This window comes from Monodelphis domestica, chromosome 3, assembly GCF_027887165.1.
Source record: "Monodelphis domestica isolate mMonDom1 chromosome 3, mMonDom1.pri, whole genome shotgun sequence".
In the NCBI taxonomy this organism is placed as follows: Eukaryota; Metazoa; Chordata; class Mammalia; order Didelphimorphia; family Didelphidae; genus Monodelphis; species Monodelphis domestica.
Genome location: NC_077229.1, coordinates 384,418,935 through 384,441,932, shown reverse-complemented (window position 1 = coordinate 384,441,932; position 22,998 = coordinate 384,418,935). Strand labels below are relative to the sequence as shown.

At 36.1% G+C, this 22,998-nt stretch overlaps 1 protein-coding gene across 1 annotated transcript in view; it reads right to left on the bottom strand.

Moving 5' to 3' along the window:
- Positions 1 to 13,638: 13,638 nt before the first annotated feature.
- Positions 13,639 to 22,998, bottom strand: part of SEMA5A (semaphorin 5A) — a 657,936-nt gene continuing 648,576 nt past the window's right edge. Inside the window, exon 23 of the mRNA XM_007486811.3 lies at positions 13,639 to 22,021. Coding sequence (XP_007486873.1) covers positions 21,902 to 22,021 — 120 coding nt within the window. The 3' untranslated portion in view covers positions 13,639 to 21,901. The remainder of the gene's footprint in view (positions 22,022 to 22,998) is intronic.

The window sequence follows — 22,998 nt, the reverse complement described above, 5'->3', positions numbered from 1 at the left end:
ATGATAACTACCTCATGAGCTTTCTTCAGATTTTTGAATCTGTAGACAAGGTTCACGTTCTATTGCTTCAACAAAGAAGACAAACGATTATGGAGGCTACCCTGGGAAAAGTCCAAGGCGGCCTGTCATTCATCCTAATTGGTCAGTCCAAATAAAAACCCGAGGTATTGAACTTCAAAAATAAAATTAAGTTTTAGTAATCTCTACTACAGATAGGCATCCGCTGGGCTGAGTTTATTGGTACGGATTCCTTTTATCAAGCACAAGTATTGTCTGCACGCCAACTGAGATTAAAGTAGTCATTGAGAACAGTTTGCTGGCCTTCACCTCCCCGTTTTAGTGCAACAAATGAGGGCAGTGCTCATTTCCTGCCAGGCTGCACTTCTCTGGACTTTTCCATCATGCCTCAGGAAGCTCTTCATCCTGACAGATCATCTCAGCCCTGGAAGTGACACCTCCTCAGTTATCTCTGCCCCTGGGGTGCATCCCTCCCTTCCTCCCTCTGACTATAGAAAGTCCTTTCCCGCTTGGCTCTACTCCCAGGGACCTCTCACTCACGCCGCTGTCCCAGATGCCTTTTCCCAGTTCTCTACTTTCAGTGCTTGCCTCCCCTGCCCCTTAGATTGGAAGCTCCTCCAGGGCAGCATCTGTTTTTGTCTGACTGAATCCCCAGGACGTAGAAGCCATCAGATTATGAAAGGGTTTACAGTGCCTGCCTAGGAGATTGTTGCTTAGAAGAAATGATGATACAAAAAAAAAGCCCAAACTATATGTAAAAGCATAACGAAGTACTCGAATACTAATGACATGTCCTATAACGGGGTGCCTGCCACATAATAGCTATTTAATAATGTTTGACTGACTGAACGTGGGTCCACTTTGACTCAAAAGTAAGAGTCCATGAGGCCCCACTGACATCTGCATTTTTACTAGTAAGAAGACAGAAGAACTTCTGAGCACGGGCATTTTGATGCTAGCATAAGAAAATTGGCAATAAAAATCTTTTCTTGATATATCGAGGTACCATCTTTCAATCAATCAAAACATTCATTGAGTTTTTCTTATGGGCCCAGCATTCATTATGCTAATCCCTGGAAATACAAAGAAAAAAAAAACAATAAAAACATGTACCTGTTATAAAGGGATTTGCTTACATGGGAAGAGAACATTTAAGGAAATTGGCACCTACAAGAGAGGAAATTGAAAGGTTGTCTTAGAGGGGGAGACAAGAGCAAGTGTAAGGATGGGGAAAGACCTCCTACAGGTTCAGGGGAGTACTGGAGCAGAAGCCAAGAGAATTAAAATATGGTAGAGAGATGGGGGATAATGATGGGCATGGGGGACAGAAAATACAAAGGCACCAAGAAGGGCAGGAAGAGGGAGGAACAAAATGCTACCCACCATAGCTGGATCTTAGAATGGAGAAATGGGAAGAAAGTTTAAGAAAACTGGAAAGATCACAAAGTTCCAGATTGTGAAGAGCTTTAAATGCCGAAAAGAAGTATTTAATGATTTAGACAGCAATAGAGAGCCAATGGAATTTTTTGAATAGTGAAATGACATGATCAGACCTAAACTTTAGCTAGAATAACTTTGACATCTCGACTCAAATACACAGAACATCAGTCAGAGTACTGCGCCTGCCTAGGGAGCACATGTGCATGGGTAAACATATGAGGAACATAATTAAATGAAAGAGGGTACATATATGGAAGCATGTGTATGTGTGACCTGGGAACATATATAGAGTAACACAGAGAGGAAACATGTGTGGTGAGCTTTAGATGCTTGAGGACCATCACTGATCCTGGTGCTGTCATCCTGCTACTTCCACTGGGTCTACTCTCCCCTGTTCTCCACCGCCATATTGTTTCCACTGAATAATGCTAGAGCCACATTGAACCTTCAGCACAAGAGATTTTCTCTGTTTGGCTACTATGTCATTCCCATACAATAAGGAGCAAGTCTTCCCTCCCTCTTTTGAGGGTATGTCCCTACTTTTTGACAGTAAGGCTAATATTGAAACTATATCTGTATATGTAGAGTCTCTTCTTATTTGTTGGTAAAAAGGCCAGTTGATTGTCTATTGAATGTGAACCTTATTAACTGAAGATGAACAGTTGGTTGACTCTTGGGTGTAGTAAATAGATTGGCTGTAAACAGTCTCAGAAACAGATATGTAAAATAACCTCTATTTATTAAAACTTAAAAAGGTTAAAGGTTGTAGGAGAGGTCAAACTATTAACAGGAAATATCCCTTTTATTAATGGGGTACTAATGTAAAACCACATCCAATTCAAGAGCCTTCATGGGTCTGTCTTTTGTCTCATAAACTAGACCTGCTCTCATTCCTTAGCTCTATCTTATAACCAATAACCAAACTACTACCTAAATAAACCAATTTCTAATATCTTTATAAATGAATACATATCTTAAGAAATTACTATCTCAAGATGTTATTTTCACAACTGCTGTACTGCTGGTCTAGTCAAACATTGGTTCTGGTTGAGGCAGGAATGGCTACTTGCCTAGATAGGTCAAAGCCTGTCCTATTTCTGTTTTCACACAGAGATCAAAGAAAAAGATCTTTTTTTTCCTTTTGGTCAGTCTTTCCACTTCAACCACTGCCAAACAGTTACCTCTCTCTTCCCAAACTGCCAATGTAGTTTTCCTGTAAAAATTAAATTATAATCTCTAATAATAAAAAGATTATATTTTATGAGGTTTATTAAATGATCATTAGAAATAAAGGAATAAAGAGGATACAAAATAAAAACCATGTGCCCATGGCTGGTTAGCCATTTTCATGATCTCCACTCACCATCATCACTGCTGATTCTACATCATGCCAAAAAAAAAAAAGAGGAGGAGCCTCAAAACACACTCCTTTTATCCTCTATCTACAGGAAGTACATAATGACAGGAAGTCAGTGGGTTCTCAGGATATGTAGTTCCTTTTTTAGGGTAACAGATTTTCAATTATACATTCCCAAAGATTTCACAGGGAATTTGCCAGAGAGCTAAAGGAAAACTGCCTTCTGGACCTTGCTTAGCCCAGAGAGCCCAGAGAGAGAGTACAGAGTGACAGTTGGAAACCACTGGCTCTTATATCCACCTGAGAAATCAAGGAGGAGCTTTGGCTCCAAATTCTAAGCTGGGTCTAAGACAGTCTGAAAGGTTAACATGATTCACTCCTATTGCTCACTTATAAAACCCAACTACCTAAATTTACCCCTAATACTCCCTTATTATCTGTATTTTATGTGTTGTTTTTCTCTATTAGAATATAAGTTACTTGTTATTAAAAAAGGTCTCTTTTTAAATTTTTATATCCCAGTAGTTATCTCAGTGTCTTGTCTAAAGTAAGCACTCTTTTTTTTCCTATTCATTCATTTGAGAGAATAGGTTCTAGAATTTTTCTAGGAATAGAAATTAAGCTCACTGACCTGTGTATAATTCTTAGGCTACATCTTTCTCTCTTTAAAAAAATATGATTTTTTTTTCATCCTTTAAGCCTTTTTTATACCTTCTTTTTTAATCTTTCAAAAATCACTCATAGAGGCTTATCAATCATAACTGTCTGCTATTTTCTTACACATGGTTGAACTTCATCCAAGTCTAGTGCCTTGGACTCATCAAAGCTCATGTAAACATTTTCTCATTATCTTTCTATTTATCTTTGAAATCAAGTTTTTATTAAACATTTTTTTGTTTTGTTTTGTTTTTCTAATCCAAAGATAATTCTCCTTGACTGAGAAAACAGAAATCAAAACACAAACTGTAAAAGACTGGAACAGCTCTGTCATCTACCTGTTCTCTTTTATTATTATTCTTTCACCATGGACAGTACTCCTATCCCTTCTTTGATCTCCCCCACCCCTTAAAACTAAAGTATTGTGATTGACTTCAGTTTTTGTATTTTATTCCTCAATGATCTCAGCTCATTCTTAGCTATGACACTCTACACACTCATTTTTTAGGGTCTTGCTACATTTTTGTCTCTGGAAATCTAAAATGTGTATCTTCAGTTTTCTTCTCTTCTTTTACAAATCCTAAAATGAAATGGTCACTTCACCCCATGTCTCTTATCATTTCTACCTCAACCTATTAGCAAGCACTCCTGTAGTGAAGATATGGGAAAACATGGACCAGTATTGCCCAAGATCAACTAAAACATGGAGAAGCTGTCACCTGTCTCCTTGATGAGGACACACCAATTATTGAGGTTACAGATCTGTTGACTATTTGAGGTTCACTCAGCATTCAATATACAGTCAGCACTCAGAAAAACATATTTATTGAAGTCAATTGCAAGAATTGGTTTTTATCATAGTGCATGAAGTAACTAGAATGTGTAAATCACCTGTACACATACATTCAATCTGGCGCTCTGTTTTCCCCCCTCCATTACCATCCAATCAGAAATAGCTTATCTCTTTGGGATTATCATTTATTTTCCCAGAACCAATTTAATTTCAGGGTGATTGGCATTAGTGTCTCTACTGATGTTTTCATTCTCTCCCTTTCCTTTTCCCTGGGGATGCTAAAAACATGCAAGGACTCACAGGCAAAAAAAAAGCATAAATATTTCAAGATTTACACCCAAAAAACCTCAAAAATATCTAAAAATACACAATTGCATAATCTACTCCCCTCTACGCATATTTTTCAGTTTTCATAAACCATTCTCTTATCATCCTCTTTGCCTATCAGTCTCACGCTAGTATTCTGCCCACTTTCTACATAACTAGTTTGCAACTTATCTACATTTCATAGCAGAGAGCTGGGGCAAGCTTCTGAACGAAACTCCTTATCATAGCAAGAGACCAAACTGAGCACTTCTTTATAGCATGGAAATATAACACATTCATATAAGTGCAAAATATTTCAGCATAATTTTCTCTACACCAGGAATTGATGGCAGAATCATTTGATTCCTTGGATCTATTTCCAGTCAAAAGCTGTTTTGTTAGGTATTTCTATGCTCTTAAAATTCATGTATATTGTACAGTGGCAAAAAACAAACAAAAATGTTTTAAAGATCTCTGCTTTTTCTTTAATTCAGTGTCATCCTTGGATGCCCTACTTTCTTTTTGGAAAGGGGATTAGGTATTGGCTGATTAATATTATTTCTTGGCTTTTGCAGGAGTGACTGTTTTTCATCAGTAAAATTTCTCTAATAAATGGTAATATATATTTCTTTTTATCTATTTTTCATAGTCAACAGCTTATTCAAATAAGTTAGATTGGAGCCAACTTGCATGCTATTTTCTTCTCATTCCTATTCTTTTTTTTTTAGTTTGTTCATTTTTACCTTGTTTTCCCTAGTTGATGACTTGATTGCATACATAATGAATTTGGAAAATGCTCCCATGTTAGTCATCAGTTATTTTCTCTCTGTTGAGGCAAATTCTATTTTATTTTGAGTGCTATTGTTGCTTCTTAATTATTCTCATCAATACCTTCTGAGTCTCCTCAAAATATGTTTTCATGATATAAAAATCTGAGGTTTTTGACTAATCCTCAAACTTTTAGCATCTTCCATTTCTTATTCTTAATCATATTTTATCGTGTTTTAGTCTTGTTTTGTCATCTGTTTTTGTCTTCTTTGCAATGAATTCACCAAGCACTACAGTATATATTAGATTGGGTTTAAAACATCTTATCAAATTCTTCATCAAATTTCTATGCTTCTTTTTATTTTATAGGAGGCTTTAGTATGTGAGATTAATTAGATTTTTAAAATCAGTATCTAAAAGAATTATTTTATGCCTTTGCAGTACAAGGCTCTATACACTTCCCATTCTGTGTGACTGCTTGTTGGCTTTCTGCTTACCAAATCTAAATGGAATTTTGGGAGTAGGGGAGAGATTCCCATGATTTATCAAGAATGTTTATACCAATTAGATTAATGGTAACTGTTTTCATGCTAACTTTTTAATGGAAATCATGAACTATCTCTTATCTATGAGACTGTTGAAAAGTTAGTGTTCCTACTGATTCTCCAGATTCAGTTCCTTTTACAATGAGATATATTGTTGAAAAGCTGCAATTAGAGAAAGCAATTATAAATTTTGTTTTAAAGTCCAGTTTCTGACTCGATATATCTGAAATGGAGTTTTCTGCTTACTTAAAAATCAAGCAGCAAGGATGGGAAAACAGAATAAATTCAAACAGACAAATCAGTTTGTTTTAAACATTATCTTAAGAAAAAGTTGGTCCTAATCCAAAAATCTATATTACTGTTTTATGTTCATATAATCATTTGTTATTTACAACAAGCTAAGCTTGAATCAACAGTTTTTGAATGAAAGTGAATGCTCAGGTCTTTTAAGAAAAGGGTACATTAAATTATTTTTAGGTTTTTGTTTCATTTAGACCTCTTGAAACAATTATCAACAGAGGAATCTATGTATATGAGCATTTTCTGGACCTTTCACATCAAGTATAACTAGAGTCCTACAGAAAGAGGCATCAGTGGCCTTTAGAAAGAAAATTCAGTGTTTATTTCATTTGGGAGGTTTATAAGGAAAAAACGATTTTCCACTGAATTTATTTTTTTAAATTGTCCAATATTTTCACAGATGAAATTCAGCTAAATTTTGTCAAGAATTTATTATTTAGCATGAAAAAATGGTTTTACACTTAGAAATGTTTAAACTTGATAATTCACCTACCTTTGCTATTTTTTTTTTCATTTTTCATTTTTCTCTTTGGTTGAGTAAAATGAAATAGCAATTGACTTAACTTTGGGGTAACTCTGGACATCAGATAGGTACTGTGGCATAGTGGAGTAATTGGTAAAGTGAAAATCGGAATATTCTAATTTCATAATGCACTTTTGAAATGCATGACTTGTGCAATCTTGGGCAAGCTCTTTACCTTCTCTGAATCATAAGCAATTCTGAAAAGAATTCTAGCCATAGAATCAGAGGGCCTGAATTAAAATCCTACCTCTGTTTCTTACTATTTGTGTAAGTCTTAGTTTCCTCATCTATAAAATAAGGAGGCTGGACAAGATCACCTCTGAGGTCCCTTTCTGATATAAATCTATGATGTAATGAACATTGGTAGAAAGAATAGCAGGATGCTGAAGAGAGATGTCTCCAGAATCTTGAAGACCTAGGTACAGATTTGCTCCTTCCATATGAGATTTGGTCGAGCAATTTAAACTCCAAGAGGCCCATATTCCTCTTGGAGACAACAGATTGCAGAGACATTACTGATTTGTGTTGGAACAGGGAGTTTCCCTCATCAGAAGTTGCCAATACTAATGAATAACAGGACTAAACTAAAAAAACAAAATTTCAGCAATTTATCCACCATATTTTTCTTATTTTTTTTTTATCCTTGTAATTAGCAACAGCCTACTATACTTGTCTCAAAGGACCTTGGCAGCTCCCTCTGCCATGTTCCTCTTGAACCTTTGTCCCTTCCATGGTGTCCTACACAATCCCTATTATTTTAGTGAACATTCAACATTTTCTTTAAGAAAATCTTCCTCCAGTTTCTCAGAACAAATGGAACTTGGCATCTTCCCGAGGGACACCACATCCTTAGCAATATCCTCCATTGGTACCACACTTTCTCCCCATTTTCAACCCATCTTCCCCTGGGGATAAGAGAAATGTTTATTAGACCCTACAGTCCTGCCCCTGTCACAAAACAACTAGAGTACACAACATTTTCACCTTTTATGGAAGCTCATGACACTTAGTTGTATTACATTATTACATCCTTCTTGAAGTTCTCCACATGTCTCTTGAACATTCTCTCTCCTCCTCAATGATTTTTTTAATCATCAGATGAGTCTTACACATTACTTCATTTCATGCTCTTAGCTTCACCCACTATCATTAGTTTTTCCCAGATGTCTTAGTGCAGATCCGTTTTACTAACCTGAGAAATATAAATGCTACAAACTTATAAAAAACATTATTGAAAACATAATTCTTTACATTTCTTTTACATTTATTTAATCTGAGGAATTTTAAATAAGTACCTTTTAATTTTAAGAAGATGAGGCATTTTGTCATTTTGCATTGTCTTTCTCAGATCAGTGGATTATCAGTAGAGGAGAAACTCTTGTTTGGCCACTTTGTCACTTGATCTCCATTAGACTTTTTCTTGAGGTGCCATATATGCATATACACCAAAGCCTTATTCTTTTATGTGCTTAAGGCATAGATTACAAATGCAGTCCTTTCAGTCACTGAACAGCAGTTAGTGACATTTTTATGAAGTTTAAAAATCAATTAGAGTGACGTATAAGACATGATGATTATGTTGAAATATCTTAGAAACAAATCAATATTTTAAAGAATCAAACTTTTTTTTGTCAGTTTGTAGAATTTACAATTTAGAAGTCGCCAAAGCTTTAATCTGCACCAAGAAGTTTGGAATGCCCTGGACACTTGTACACCTTCTAGACATTACCTTGTAGACATTTTTATTTCTTTTTTAACTACAATGGCATCCTTCTAATTGTACTTCACCTTCTCCCTAATCAGGATTTCACTAGGCTTTAGTCATTGAAGATCTGAGAATTTACCATCATTAGGGTTCAACTCTTTAAGGATTTTGGATCTCAACATTTCCCTTTTAACCATAATCCAGGTCTTCCATCCATCACTCACTCAAATAACCATTTTCACTGCTTCCCACCATTCCCTTACTGTTAATGCTCTCAATCTATCATTCCTTCCCACTCTGGTGTTTCCAGCTACCCTAAGCAACCTGGACCCTCCAATGAGCACTTGAAATTTTAATGACCATCCATGGCAATCCCATTCCCCTTCCAGCATTCCCATCATGTCTATCCCTAACTTGGTTTACTAACTACCTGCATACAAAAATCCCACTGATGGCCTTCCAGGCCTCTCTGCTGGGACCCATAAAGGAGATTAGCAGTTGAATGACTGTGACTTGCTTGCATCTGTGCATATGAATAGCCATTGATCAAGGGGTGCCAAGCACACATTTCCCACTGACTAGTCATATATTCTATTTGATAACTACTCTATAATTGTTTCTTAGTAATTTTCCATATGTTCCCCTGTGGGTCCAGTTGCCTGACAAATGTTATTTGGTTCTTCTGCCTTAATCCTCTCTGCTTTTCTTTAGGATGAATCTCTTTGTTATAACCCAGCTTCCAATAATGACTGGCTCTGTCTGTGCCTTATTGCTACCCCCAAACAGTGGCAAGGTTTTCAAAATCTTTTGCCACTTCACAGGCCTCCAATCATCCTTATAATATTTTTCACAAAATAGCTTCTAATAGGTAGCAAACATTTTTTAGTGGGTGGTGGGCAATACAACAGTAATTGCCAGCAGATTCCTTTGTATTGTAAATTTCCATGGAAAGGACTCAGCCATGAATTCCAATGTTTTCTGAATAGTGAGTCTGTTATCTGGAATGAGTCCTTTCTTTTTTTTTTTTAAACCCTTACCTTCTGTCTTGGAATCAATACTGTGTATTAGTTCCAAGGCAGACTAGTGGTAAGGGCTAGGCAATGGGGGTCAAGTGACTTGCCAGGGTCACATAGCTGGGAAGTGTCTGAGGCCAAATTTGAACCTAGGACCTCTCATCTCTAGGCCTGGCTCTCAATCCACTGAGTTACCCAGCTGCCCCCTGGAATGAGTCCTTTCTAATGGACTAATTTATCACAGGTTTAATTACAAACTTGTGAGACCACCTTCCTTCCTGGGATCTCCCTTTAGAGGACAGACTTCAGGCACTCACTTTTATGCATCTAGATTCAATGTCAGCCAAATAAAAATGCCTGTTATTCTCATGGTGTCTTAGGCTTTGCAAAATGCAGTACATATTGAACTTGAACGACTTCCAGGAACTGATGCAGAGTGAGAGGAGCAGAACCAGGAGAACATTGTACACTGTGGTACAATTGAATGTAATGGACTTCTCCATTAGTGGTAATGCAGTGATCCAGGACAATTCTGAGGGACTTATGAGAAAGAACACTATACACATCCAGAGGAAGAACTGTGGGAGCAGAAATGCAGAAGAAAAACAACTGCTTGATCACATGAGTTGATGGGGATATGATTAGGGATGTAGACTCTAAAGGATCACCCTAGTACAAATCTCAATAATATGGAAATAGGTCTTGATCAATTATGCATGTAAAACCCAGAGGAATTGTGCATTGGCTATGGGAGGGAGCTGGGAGGAAGGGAAGGAAAGAACATGAATCAAGTAACCATCAAAAATATTCTAAATTAATTAGTTAAATAAACAAAAAAAGCATTAAAAATGCTGTACATCTGCTATCACATTTGATGTTTAACAGGGTCTTATGAGGTAGGTACTATTGTTATTCTCATTTTATAGATGAGGATATTGCATCAGAGAGATGTTAAATGCTTGCCTAGGGTCCCAAAGCAAGGGATATGAGCTTACGTCTTTCTGATTCCTAGCTCTGCATTCTTGCCCAGGGTACCCAGCTGCCTAATGAAGAAAACCACTCTTACATAGGCTCTGGCAGTTTGGCAACGACTGTGTGATACCAGTGCTATTCTGAATTCAAAAGTAGTGGAAATCATGTGAAGAGGAAGGTGAAACAAATATCCCAAGAAATGGGATTATGTCCATTTTCTCCCTCTAGGTCATCAGGTCACCAAGGAACCCTTTTTAATAGGGCTTGGTGGTACTACTCACCACTGACTACTGTGATAATTAAAATGTTTTGGGAGCAAGGGAAATATATAACAATTATGACCGCTGAAATATGTTTTCTTCTGTGTCTTGGTTTTATATAAATATAAGATGGTCACCAGGGAATATATTCCCAATTTATGAATATGCCCAAGCCAACTGGGTTTTGTAGAGAAATTTAATTTATAATATACTGATTAATCAATAGAAAAAGAGAGAAAGTAAGAAAGGAATAAGAATGAAGGGCCTCAAGCCAATAAGGCCTAGACCTCAGTCCTAAGAGATAAATCAGTCAGTTGGTTTTATCACTCACCCAAGATCTCTCTAGGTAAGGCTTCTCATGCCAACCTCAGGCTCCACCTTCAAGAGAGCCTCCTTTCAAGAAATGTTTCCAGAGAATTCTCCTCCTTCATAGCCAGCCTTCTCTCCTGGTCCTCCCACAGAGCAACCTCCTCAGTCCTCCTTCAGAGCCACCTCGCTCAGAGCAAAACCTCTCAGAGCAAAAAACTCTCCTTCTCTCTGTCCTCAGACCCCGCTATCTTTAAGGAAACCATCTAAGTTCCCTCCCCTCAGTTCTCACATCTACCAACAATCATGACTCAAAGAACTTCCTGTTCTATGCTTAAGCATAGGTCAAAGCCCTTTCCATTGTTTAGCAAAAGGTTTCTGTCCTAAAGTAGTCTTAAGTAGGGAAGAGAAGGACCCTCCCATGCCAAGGGTTGTCACATTCCAATAGAGTTCTTACTATCAGTAGGAAATTTTTTCCAAGTATGAAATTTCCCAATGGTGAAATTTCCAACATTCATAAGTCTAAGAAATTTTAAGGTTTACACTACCTCATCCACAGGCATTGAAAGACCAGGTAAATTCAGGTTATTTCCATCAGAAGAGGCTCCTACTCAACCCCACATCATTCCTTTAGTACTAAAACTGTTGCTAAGAGCCTCTTATCCTTGTACCCCATTAGTTAGGAGATGAAGCCACCCAAAGAGGTAGAGAAAATGTTAGATTTGGAATAAAGTGAGTTAGATTAAAAATCTGCCCAAAAACACATTAGCCATGTGATTCAAGCCAAGTTATTGATCCTTTCTGAGTCTATTTACACATATCTATAAAAAGGTCTATCTATACCTATGCTAATTGAATTATAGAATTAGTACTTTTAAAATCTCTAAATGCAATCTATCAAACATGTGCCGTAAATAAGAGCTAATATTACTTGTGCCAATAGCCATTCAAGTATAAACTCTTACCTCAGCAGTAAACCTCATTTCCAGGTCATGTGATACTTGACCTTGATGACTGATGATTGCTAGACTTAGCAGATCACCTTCCTTTGGAAATTCTGTAGTGAACACCGCAGCTCTCAATAGTTACCATTTTCCTTTTTTTTTTTGAATCAGTACTTTCTAGTAGTACCCAAGCTTTTGCCAATTTTGCAGATTTATGGAGTAAAACATTATCTATGTACATCACTTTGGTACCAATTTTAGCAGTATAGCTGTCCTTTACTCTTTCAGAGTCCTAAGTCCTTAAAAAAACTACTGGCCACAAAACATTGGAACAAGTTCCTTTGGCAGGGGCACCAGGTCACTTTCTGAAAATGAATATGTCAACCTATTTGTCTTGTTTTGTTTTGGTCGTGTAGACTTTTTAAAATTTACAATCATATTCCTTGTAATAGAATTTTTTATTTTTTTTCTAATTACAAGTAGATACAGTTTCTATTAATGATTTTCTGAAATTTTGTGATCCATGTTGCCTCCCTTCAAGCCAGCCTCTTTTCAGCAGCTTGGTATAAAGGTAAGAACACATTATGATTGGTGTCAGGACTAAATTCAAATCTGATCTCTGCTACGTATTATCTGACATTGAACAAGTCCTTTAGTTTCTCTGCATCTGGGTCCTCGCTTATCAGATAAAGGATTTGGACAAGGTTGCCTTGTCATTATAATCTTATGAATCTCCTTTTGGGAAGCTAAGCAGTGTTTAATATCTGTTGGTCTCTCCATCCAGCTATCGATCTCTCTGTGTACCAATCTATTCATCTCTCTGTCTATCCATCCATCTGTCTGTCTATCTCTCCTACCTCCTTTGAGCTGAATGAGTAGGAACTTGGAGGGCCTCTCTGGTCTCTTCCAATCCTCAGTCCTATTCACTTCCTATGGAGATGGCTTTTATTGCAATTCCTGTCTATGAAAGGTGCCACTGACCTTCTGGAGCACTTGGAGTACATTTAGCTTTCACCACATTGTCCTTGAGGGAAAAAATGTCAAAGAAATATATATTTGCTAGGGGAACAAATGGAAAATTACTTTTCCAGGTGACATAAGAGCCAGATGGCAAGGATGTAGTAAGAGCTCTTGTTAAACATGGTTCAAAGGTGTTGGAGTCCATTTGGGGTTAGCCAGCGGTGAGAATAGAACCTTGGAAAATGGAAGTCCTTCTGATATAGGCAGCTTATGTGAGCATAAGGGACCTGAAACCATTCCTGGCACTTATTAAACATGAATTTTTCTTTATTTCTTGAAGAGCTGACTACAACATGAAGATGGACCGCATTAATTTATACTGATAATTGTAACAAGGCATTTTTAATGTTGTAGTGGTGATTTATGGTCAGGTATGGCTGGTACCAGATGACTTCTGCTCTTTGTTATAGACCAGTGTTTAGGCTGAATGACTCTGCCTTGGAACCAGTCAAGGTGTTCTCTTTAGTAAAGTAGCAATTAATCAGGTCACTAAGATAGTCTGTGTCTCTATCACTTATGATTTTTGTGGCCTTTAGCAAGTCGCATGACCATTATGGGTTTATCCTCATCTGTAATTAAGGGAGGCTAGATTAAAGAGCCTCTAAGATCCACTTGCACTCTACATCTATGATCTTATGATGCTGTAAGTTGAAATGTTGTTCCCACTCATTTGGGAAAAATATTACCCCCCAAAAAATAATTACCAGGATATTTCCTAAAGGGTAGGGATTTATTTTCAATGCTCACATACAATTGAAACAACCAAATGAGACAAACTATTTACATAAAGCATAAGTACAAAAAATATAATACAATTTATACTGTACATGATCAGGATTCATCTTCTTTTCTTCTTTTTTTTTTTTACCAAAATTTTTTTGTCAGAGATGATATAGGGGTGAACCTGGGGAGCGGAACAAGTTGCATTGGAGGCAATTGCCAAGTTTACTGTCTATCAATTTACAAAGTCTCTGATGACAAATTGACTTTGGATACAGAAATTGGCAATCAAGTCTGCAGTGAAAACAACAGTATCACTTGCATAATGATGGCTAATTGCACTTTTAAGAAATTTAGTAATTTTCTCCAGAGTTGATGCTAGATGCCTATTAGAATTTGTTTCCATTGATTGGCTGGGTAAGCCATTACCTGTTTCTAAAAGTGGCAATAATAGAATGAAGGCAACAGGTAATGAGCCCCATGGCTGAGTTGTCAACAAATGAACCTTTTGGAGGCAATTCATATTCACAATCAATGTCTTAAGCAGATTGTTTTTTAACTATTGGTCTTTCAATTCTCATTAAAAACTCATCTGAGTTGTAGTATTAGCACTATTGCAAACACTGAAGACTCTTTGAATGACAAACAGCAAGGACAAAAATGAAACAATGGAAATTTCTGCTAGAAATGTCTAGCAAACTTGTTTTAAGAATGGTTCATGCTGATTGACATGGGGAAAATAAGGAGAAGAGGGCTCAGATCTAAGGTGGAATGTCTAAAGACCAGCGTTAGGAGCAACCTGGCAACCCTAGAGCATCTAGACTGGACAACTGAACTCCATTTTGTTATCAAAGTTAAAAACAACAACAAAACCAGTCAATTTCTTATGAGGCAGTCCCAGGTTTTAAGAAGCAAAAATAACTGCTCTGAAGACAAGAGCAACATCATGCAAAAGACGTCGAACAATGAGGCTTGACTGTGGAGAAGATTTAATGAAGAAATAATCCTTCCGTGTGTTCATTTTTTTAATTCCCCAAAGAAATGCTGCTGAGTCCTCTGTTGCAATGTTGGGATAACACAGTGACATGACATCTTCTGAAGGAGAAGCTGCTTCCTACACAGATTAAATGGTACAAAGAATCATACTGACTTCATCAAATGCTTAAACAAATCTTGCATTGGTCAGAGCATAAGCATTTTCTTACATGATGCCTTGGCGAGTTGCACAGGCTGCTAGGTTCATTCAAAGCCTTTCTTTCACAGTAGAAAAGTAAGAGGTCCTTTTAGATCCACAGTTATGGTTTAAAGGAGTTAAGTAGGAGTTCAGTGGGATTGGCAAATGTCCGTGTCTTTTAATGGGAGACAGTGGTGCCCTGAATTTGTAACTTTGTGTTGTGGCTTTGAAATCAACTGAAAAAAAGAATCAGGAGTCAGGCTTAATCTCGAAAGTCATCCTTCATTCTGCCACCCACCATGTATCCAGCAGCTGTCAGTGACCTGTGAACAACTTTCCTGTTTCTATGGATGAGGGAATGACAGGAACAATAACAAAACTTCTGAAGTCTGTAGGCATCTCAATGACAATACGGATACAGAAAATGTCCTTCAATGTTCTTTGGAACATGAAGAAAATATTTAAAGGACAACAAAAATTCTCTAAAGTCATACTGATGTAGAGCACTTACCATGAGGCTACATTAAAAATGAATAACCAAGTAAATGTTCTTAATCTTTTACCATTCCTGAGTTCAAAGGGACATGTGAAAATGATTTCTGAAACAATATTTCCCATATCTCATTATCTTTTGTTAATTGGAACAAATAACATATTGATGAAATAAGCAAATGTTCGCCTTCTGCAAGGCACTAATCTAGGTTTTTCAGAGGAAATTTAAATCCTTATATGAGTGGCCCAAGAAGGTATTTACCTGGGAGAAATTGTAAAGAGATGAAATTTGGATTGTCTAAAATCAGAATTTTCTTTCCAGCTGTAAACCTCTAATCTGACAGTGACATCATTTTCAGTCTCAACTATCAGTGTTAAATTGCTACAGAACAGATTGATGTCATCAAAGAAAGACAAAGCTTTTCTTTTGCCTCTCGTTAGCCTTTTGTTTTAGAAAAAAGAAGCTGATTTCTGTTTTTTCCTATTTCTAGGAATGTATGTTCAAGGTGACTGCCTTTTTGCTCCTACACTTACATTTTACATTAGTTGTATCTTAATTTCAACTAGGTAAAACTGATATATTTCAAAGAAAGTTAGTTTTAAAAATTGATTTAATTTGTGTGTATTAATATATACACAAAGTCTTAATAAATATTAGTTTTGTAACAATCGATATACAGCGTAACTTTGTTGAATCTGTTTTATCACACGTAAAATGGTAATACTAATTAATCTTTAAGATTGTTTTGAGAAAACTGTTTCATTAAGTTACAGAAATGAGTTGCTGTTTTTTGCCCAAGCTGGAAATAAGCACTTGACTCTCAGTTTGAACATTTTACATGATTAAATCAACATGATTTTCAGGAAATTTTAAAATAGTTGGAGTCTTCTTTCCTCCAGGACTGTGACTATTCAAAGATTTCTAGGAGCTTATGAATTAGGTACTCCTAATTCTGGATTAAGTTGTATTTTATCATATTTATTGGTCAATTATCATGTTAAATTGTGTGAATATTTTGAATAGACCTCATTTTAGATAGTTTTTATGTACTATCATTGTTTATTATATCATCTTTGTTTGCCCATTGAGACACACAAAAGGAAGAGGAATTCTCTATTTTCAGAAATCATCTATAAATTCAATAAATAAAACTGAATTATTTGGTCTTTTCCACCATATTTCAAGGGTGCGAAGCACCAAAAAAGTAATAATAAAAAACCCTGTTTTGTGTATAGTAGAATGCAGGAAAATATATTGCTTAATAACTATTTCTACGAAAATCAACTACATCTTCATGTACACATTTCTTTGAAGGGTAGTAATAGACAGAAAAGGCCTTTGAGAACATGTAGTCTAATCTCCTAACTTTGCAGATGAAGACACCAAAGTTTAAAAAAGTGAGGTAGCCTGCCCAGGAAGTTAATGGCAGACATGGGAATTGAATCAAGTTTTCTGCACTTCCAGACTTTAGCTTTCTCTCCACTACACCATCTTTATAGTTCTCTTTTATGGACCTGAATGGAGGTTATCTCCATATGAAGTGTAATTCCCAAATTAAAATTTTTTTCTATCATGCCAAAGTACAATGGACTTCATAAACCTATATAAGTATGTATATGCATACATACATATATAATATGTTTATTTTAGGAAAATCGCCTTTCAAACAATTCAAATATATTTTATTTTACCAAATGCATGTAATAATAATGTTCAACATCCATTTCCAAATTCATGATATAGTTTTGCAGTATACTTCCTTCCTTTACTATGCTTTCTTTGGGTTTATAGTAAAATTAATTTATTTTGCTTGAGTATCAAATAAAAATCAGCAGAAATAGTCTACAAAGGTTTCCTTTTCTCTATCTGCATGATCACTGTGAACAATTTTGACTCTCACCAAGATAAACCTCCTTAGAACTCTTGCAAAGACAAACAAATACCATTGAATTTCCAGTATTTTAATTGTTTCTAATGTGGTCTGATTCCTCTTTCTTAAAAACTTCTACCCTCATTTGTTGGTGGGTTGACTGTGGGTGGATTGTAGCAGAAACCACCAAACACAACTGAGTAAGCATGGAGGCTCCATTAGAGTGGCCTCCCCCTCCACAAGGGCCAGCTGCCAATGGTTTGTGTAAATACACATCAACCAAGCTTCCTCTGTCCCTGAAATGTACTGATCATGCAGGAACACCTCTAGCAAGTCTTCCACACTAAGAACTTTTGGGTTTAGATTTGCACAGATCAACACTTTCACTCACTCCAGCTGTTCCTAACTGTTATCTACCCTAAAGCCTTCTTCTATGAGGGGATTCTATGGCACTGTCTTTGTAAATAGCAGTAGTAGATTAAAAGCGACATTCAGATACAGGTGATGCTACAGTACAAATTCATGCACAAGAAACACAGTGAACTATTAAATGATATCCAAAGGCTACAGACATTTTTATGCCATTGTGTGTATGCAGCTGATGTGGAAAGCTTTTGGAAAGCTTTGGGGAATCGCCTGCACCGATTTACTGAAAGGCAGGAAAACACTCCAAAGTATCCTAAGGCCTTAGTAACTTTAAAGGGGAAATGCTTCATTTGTAGTATGTAGTGAAGAAAACAGTCAGATCAAATAATCTATTTTGCTTGATACAAAAATATGACTTTTTATGTGTTTTAAGAGAAATTCTACTCTAACATGCCTTCTTTTACTGACATCTGAAAAACCAGGCCCTTCAACAGTGTAATTTTAAAGCTTTACCCATTTTTTAAATTGTAATCAATGGCCACAAAATTCCACTTAAAGTTATTTGGATATTTATGTTTTTCATTGTTTTAGAGGCCAACTGGTGAAATAAGATGACCTCATCTTAAACATTGTCATTTCAGTGTCACATCATAAGGATTCAATGATTTAAAAATCTACCTGAGAGCAAATGCAAATGCTAACATTTCCTATTTCTCTTCAGGGATTTTTTTAAAGAAAAAATGTTGCAATGAAAATTTATGTTGTTAAAATGAAAAATATTATAATTTCCTTTATTTTTCTTCATTTTCTGTTTTGCATAATTTTAGGATTCAATTAACCTAATATATCCTTTATTCAATATGAGTGAGATGGGCTTTATATTATATGTAAATACTTATGTTCACATGTAAGATGCATAAAGGGATGTTATACATTTCATGTCTTCTCTTCTCAACTTCATTAGGATCACTCGGATATCATTACTCCAATGTGAAAACTATGATCCTAATTAAACATTATTTATTTAGAATTATTAAAAATGTGCTGTAGGAATAGGGAAATGAAGATGGCTGAAATAATATTCAAAAGCATAAAAACACCCATATGCTTAGGTTGAAATTAAATATATATATGATATATATGTACTAGCAGAAGTATAATTACCATACATCTATTCCCTGTCTAGAAAGAGAGTAGATCTCTGATATAATCTCTCAATTTCATTTTTGATGTTATTTTCTTATATTGCTTTACTGGTGTCTAACTTTCCTTATATGCACTATCCGGATACTATATTATTTATATATTTTTTCTTTTCTTGTGGGATCACACATCTAGTAAATGGATGAAATGAGATTTGAACCCAAGCTTCCTGACTCCATGTCCAGCATCCCAGCTACTACGTTATCTTAGGAGATACTAACTTTGAACACTAGAAGAATTACTAGGAGAGAATCAAAATTATAAGACTAAAAGCCAGCTTTGGAGTGAAATTCACCTGACCTTCAAGTTCAACCAATCTGAAGACTGATTTGTAAGAGGAACTATGTTAAAATGAACTGATGTCCTTCCAATGATTCACTACATAGCATCAATGATTCACTACATAGCATCAAGTCAAGGCTGTGACTTGAGTTTTATTAGAATGGAAAAAGAAATTCAAGCTATACAAGAAAATAAAAGTGGGAGGGGTCAAGATAGTCTTCAAAGTTTCTGCAGAAATTCAAAGCTTTATAATGTCTAAAACAATTTTATATAAGTGCTTTCTGCTAGTGGTGTTCAGTTATTATTATGTGGACAAATTGTGTAGATGCATGATATATAAAGTATATAATACATGTATGAAATGACTAAAATTATTGAAAAATTAAGAATATCACATATGGCTAAAATATTTCAAGAAATGTATATATTTTAGTTACTCTAATCTAATTGCTGCTATTTAAAATTTGTAAAATTCAGAATGCAAAAAAAAATCTATTTGAATAGCCTGCAGGAAATCAGAGAAAAGGTTTTTTGGCAGTGGGTATCTTTAGAATTGTGTTATTTATATGAAAATTCTGTTATTTCCCCCTAGATGCTAAATAAAACTCTTAATAATACCAGACTGGCTCTCATTCTAAAAGCTTTTTCCAACTGGTCTATTGGACTTGAAGCATTAATTTCCTCTTATCCTGGGGGGAAATACATAGCCTCATTTTTAAAGACAAGAAAATCTTTCAGAGGGAAAAATGGAAATAAGGAAGTATCCAGGGACACCACTGTTCCTTTTGAAGAAGTGATGGGATAGGTTGGGACATCTATGAAGGATCAAAACAAACACCACAAATAGCGAAAACAATGCAGAAACTGTTCTGAGTTTCATTCATTAAACATAAATCCACATACACAAGACACAATCTGATGATGCAGTTAAATAACACCTATGGTACGAGATGAGCTCATCATTGGAGAAGCACCCAGATGCCATCAGATTACCAGAGATTATCTACCTTTTAAAACTTTACTACAGAGTAGTTGTTGAACATATATATATATAGAGAGAGAGAGAGAGGAGAAACTTTTCTTAATTCAACAGTATTACATGGTCCATCATGGGTTTTTCTAACCTTAAATTCTAGCTTTGACCTTGCCTTGAGTAAAATATTCCCAGGTACACATCCGTAGAATTTATCTCTATCATTCAGTATCCCTTCAGGGCTATTTTACCAATATCAAAGTGGGTTTTCTAACAGATACAACAAATGTGTATGTTTATCATTTGTGTGTTGTTTTTTGTCAGAATGTCAAGAATTGTTGAGGTGAAATATGTTTTGCTGTTTTCACTTTAAGAGAAATTGTTCAAATATCATCACCCCATACCACAGTTGTGTACCATATGTTTACATTCACATCATTTGACTTTTTTCGACTATCTGGGAAATGTCTGTGGATAGTGCTGAATACTAAAGCACTCTGAAATGTTTCTTTTATCAAGCATTTCTCAGAATCTCAGGGCCATTTATGGGCACGTCTTTGTCTCTCTATGGCAATCCTCGAAGTTAATTGCTTCAGATGTAGGTTGACGTGCCGCATCAAGAGAAGGTACTCTGAGAACGTGGGCAGTGGCACAACATAAGTAACAACTAGTTATCAGTCTCCTTCCCTGAAGTTACAGGCAGAAAATGATAGCTTTAAACTTAGTTTTAAATATTTACAGCATTTGGCTTACAGGAAGCCCACTTTAAACAACACCATTAATGCTCTTGTCAGGAAGTGATTAATGTATATCAGATACTTCAGGAGCATGGCAAAAAAGTTGCCTTTCATAACACAATTGCATTTGGTTTATCTGTCAAAAAACAGGCATGGATAAACAGATTTGTAACCAGAAAAGCAGTTCTGTGTTGTCCATTTGTTCCCAAGCCAGCCAAGGAGAGAGGAGTGAGTCAATTATTATGCAGTTGGTTAGTTCATGGTTTGGCTTCCTTGAGTGTTTCAATGGGCCAGATGTGTGGATCCCTTATGCAAACAACACGGAGAGGGGAGGACTTTGGAATGCCATGCACATCCGAATGTTACAAGAAGACTAGCTAACCGATAACATGCAGAAACTTTCAAAGGGAATCTGCACCTCACCTCTCTACCCTCTTCGCCAACTAACCAAAATAACCAGTGTGACAAGATAAAAGGCTTGAGTTGTCTCAAGGGTTCATGTAATCTTCTTTGCAGATATAAGCCATCTCGTATTTCCTGGCTTACTCAGGCTAGATTCCATTTCCAATCCAAAAAAGAGGAGCGGTTGCTTCCAGGCATTCCAGCCAGAGCATTCTTTAGATTGGGGAACATCTGGGGTCACTGTGGAACATCTGTATGGTAAACTTTTTCTTCAGAATTTTATACAGTGTTACAAAGACCTGAATGCTTCACTTTAGAGAGACTCATCATCAATTGCTCATTTTCCTCTTATAAAATATCTTGAAAGAACACACCTAAAGGAACCCAGTGGTACTTTACTTAAGGAAATCTCCAAAGGCAGGTAGCACAATTACAAAAAAGTTCAAGAAAATAATCCTCAACTTGTTAGAGAAATTTGACTGACCACAATTATAAAACTTCTCACACAGTGACATACAGTATTTCTCATGGCTCATTCAACTATGAACAGGTGCCGGAGACCAAATTTTCATGATGTCACACAGTTTATGTTGTATTAGGGTATGTATTTTTGGCAGCAATGGGACACTGATGGCTTGAGGTGTGCTTGAAATGTCTCCAAACTTCATCTCTGAAGCCTCAAACACATGGGCAGTCATGTAGCACAGGCCTTGGGGGACTGGGGAATTACAAGAGACCAAAAATATAAGAGCTATTAGTACTCATCATAATTATTGAGATCTGTAAAATAGGCGTTAGAATAGGTCTTTGCAGTGAGGTGTGGATTGAAGTATTTGTTTCTTTCCTCTAGGATCAAGTTGTTTTTGTTAAATGCCTGTAAGAAGGATAAAAAAAACCCAGTAAGTTATATTTCTGGAAGACATCATAAGGAGCCCTTTACTTGAGAACTTCCATTCTCCTATCAGCTCAGAGGGAAAAAATAATAATAAAATAGTCTGCCTAAAATGTTCTTTCTTTCCAGATCATGTGCAGCTCTGGACACTTACCTCTTGGAAAGAGTATTTAGCAGCATTCTATTTATTACAATAACTTTTTGAAATTTCACTTGAAATTGAGAACTATTAGGGAATATATATCATTTTATTTGAAAGAGGAGTCATGTGATCTGATAGAAAGTTTAGCTAACTCCAGTGAGTCTTGAGGAACAGAAACATGTAATGTTACTTACTCCTTTATCTGTTTAGTGGCCATCATAGTACCATATATGAAGAGACTCGTGATAACTTGCTCATGTTTTCCCAAGCAACTTCAACCTTCAGCTTTCCATTTTTTGGGCCTTTTCTAATTTTTTCCTCAGTCTATAAGTTAGTTCTTCCACACTTTTTAAGTATAATGCATCTATTCCTGGAGGATCAGTATTTAGAAGTTCTAAGCAACAAGGATTGGTGCCCAGAATTGGTTGTTTATCCCTGTCAGTTCCATGCAATATATTTTGACAGCCATTAGATGATTCATGAAAAATCAGAAAAAAACAGATACCTCATAGAAATAGAATTCCTGAGCATAAATATCAAGATAATCAGATCCCGATGAAATGCAGTTTTTCTGTGCCCTAATTCCAGCTCATAATAACAATGATGATCAACACTAAATAATGTGTTGCACCCAGATTAAGGATATGTCTTCTCTTTTAGTAAAACATTATGAGAGTTCTCTCTTATAAGGAGTGTCATAGAGTGAAAAGAGAACTGGCTCCAGGATCAGTGAACCTGGGTTCAGATCCCATCTCTGACATATTTTTGCTTCCATCTTAGAATTGATGCTAAATATAGGTTCCAAGGTAGAATAGCA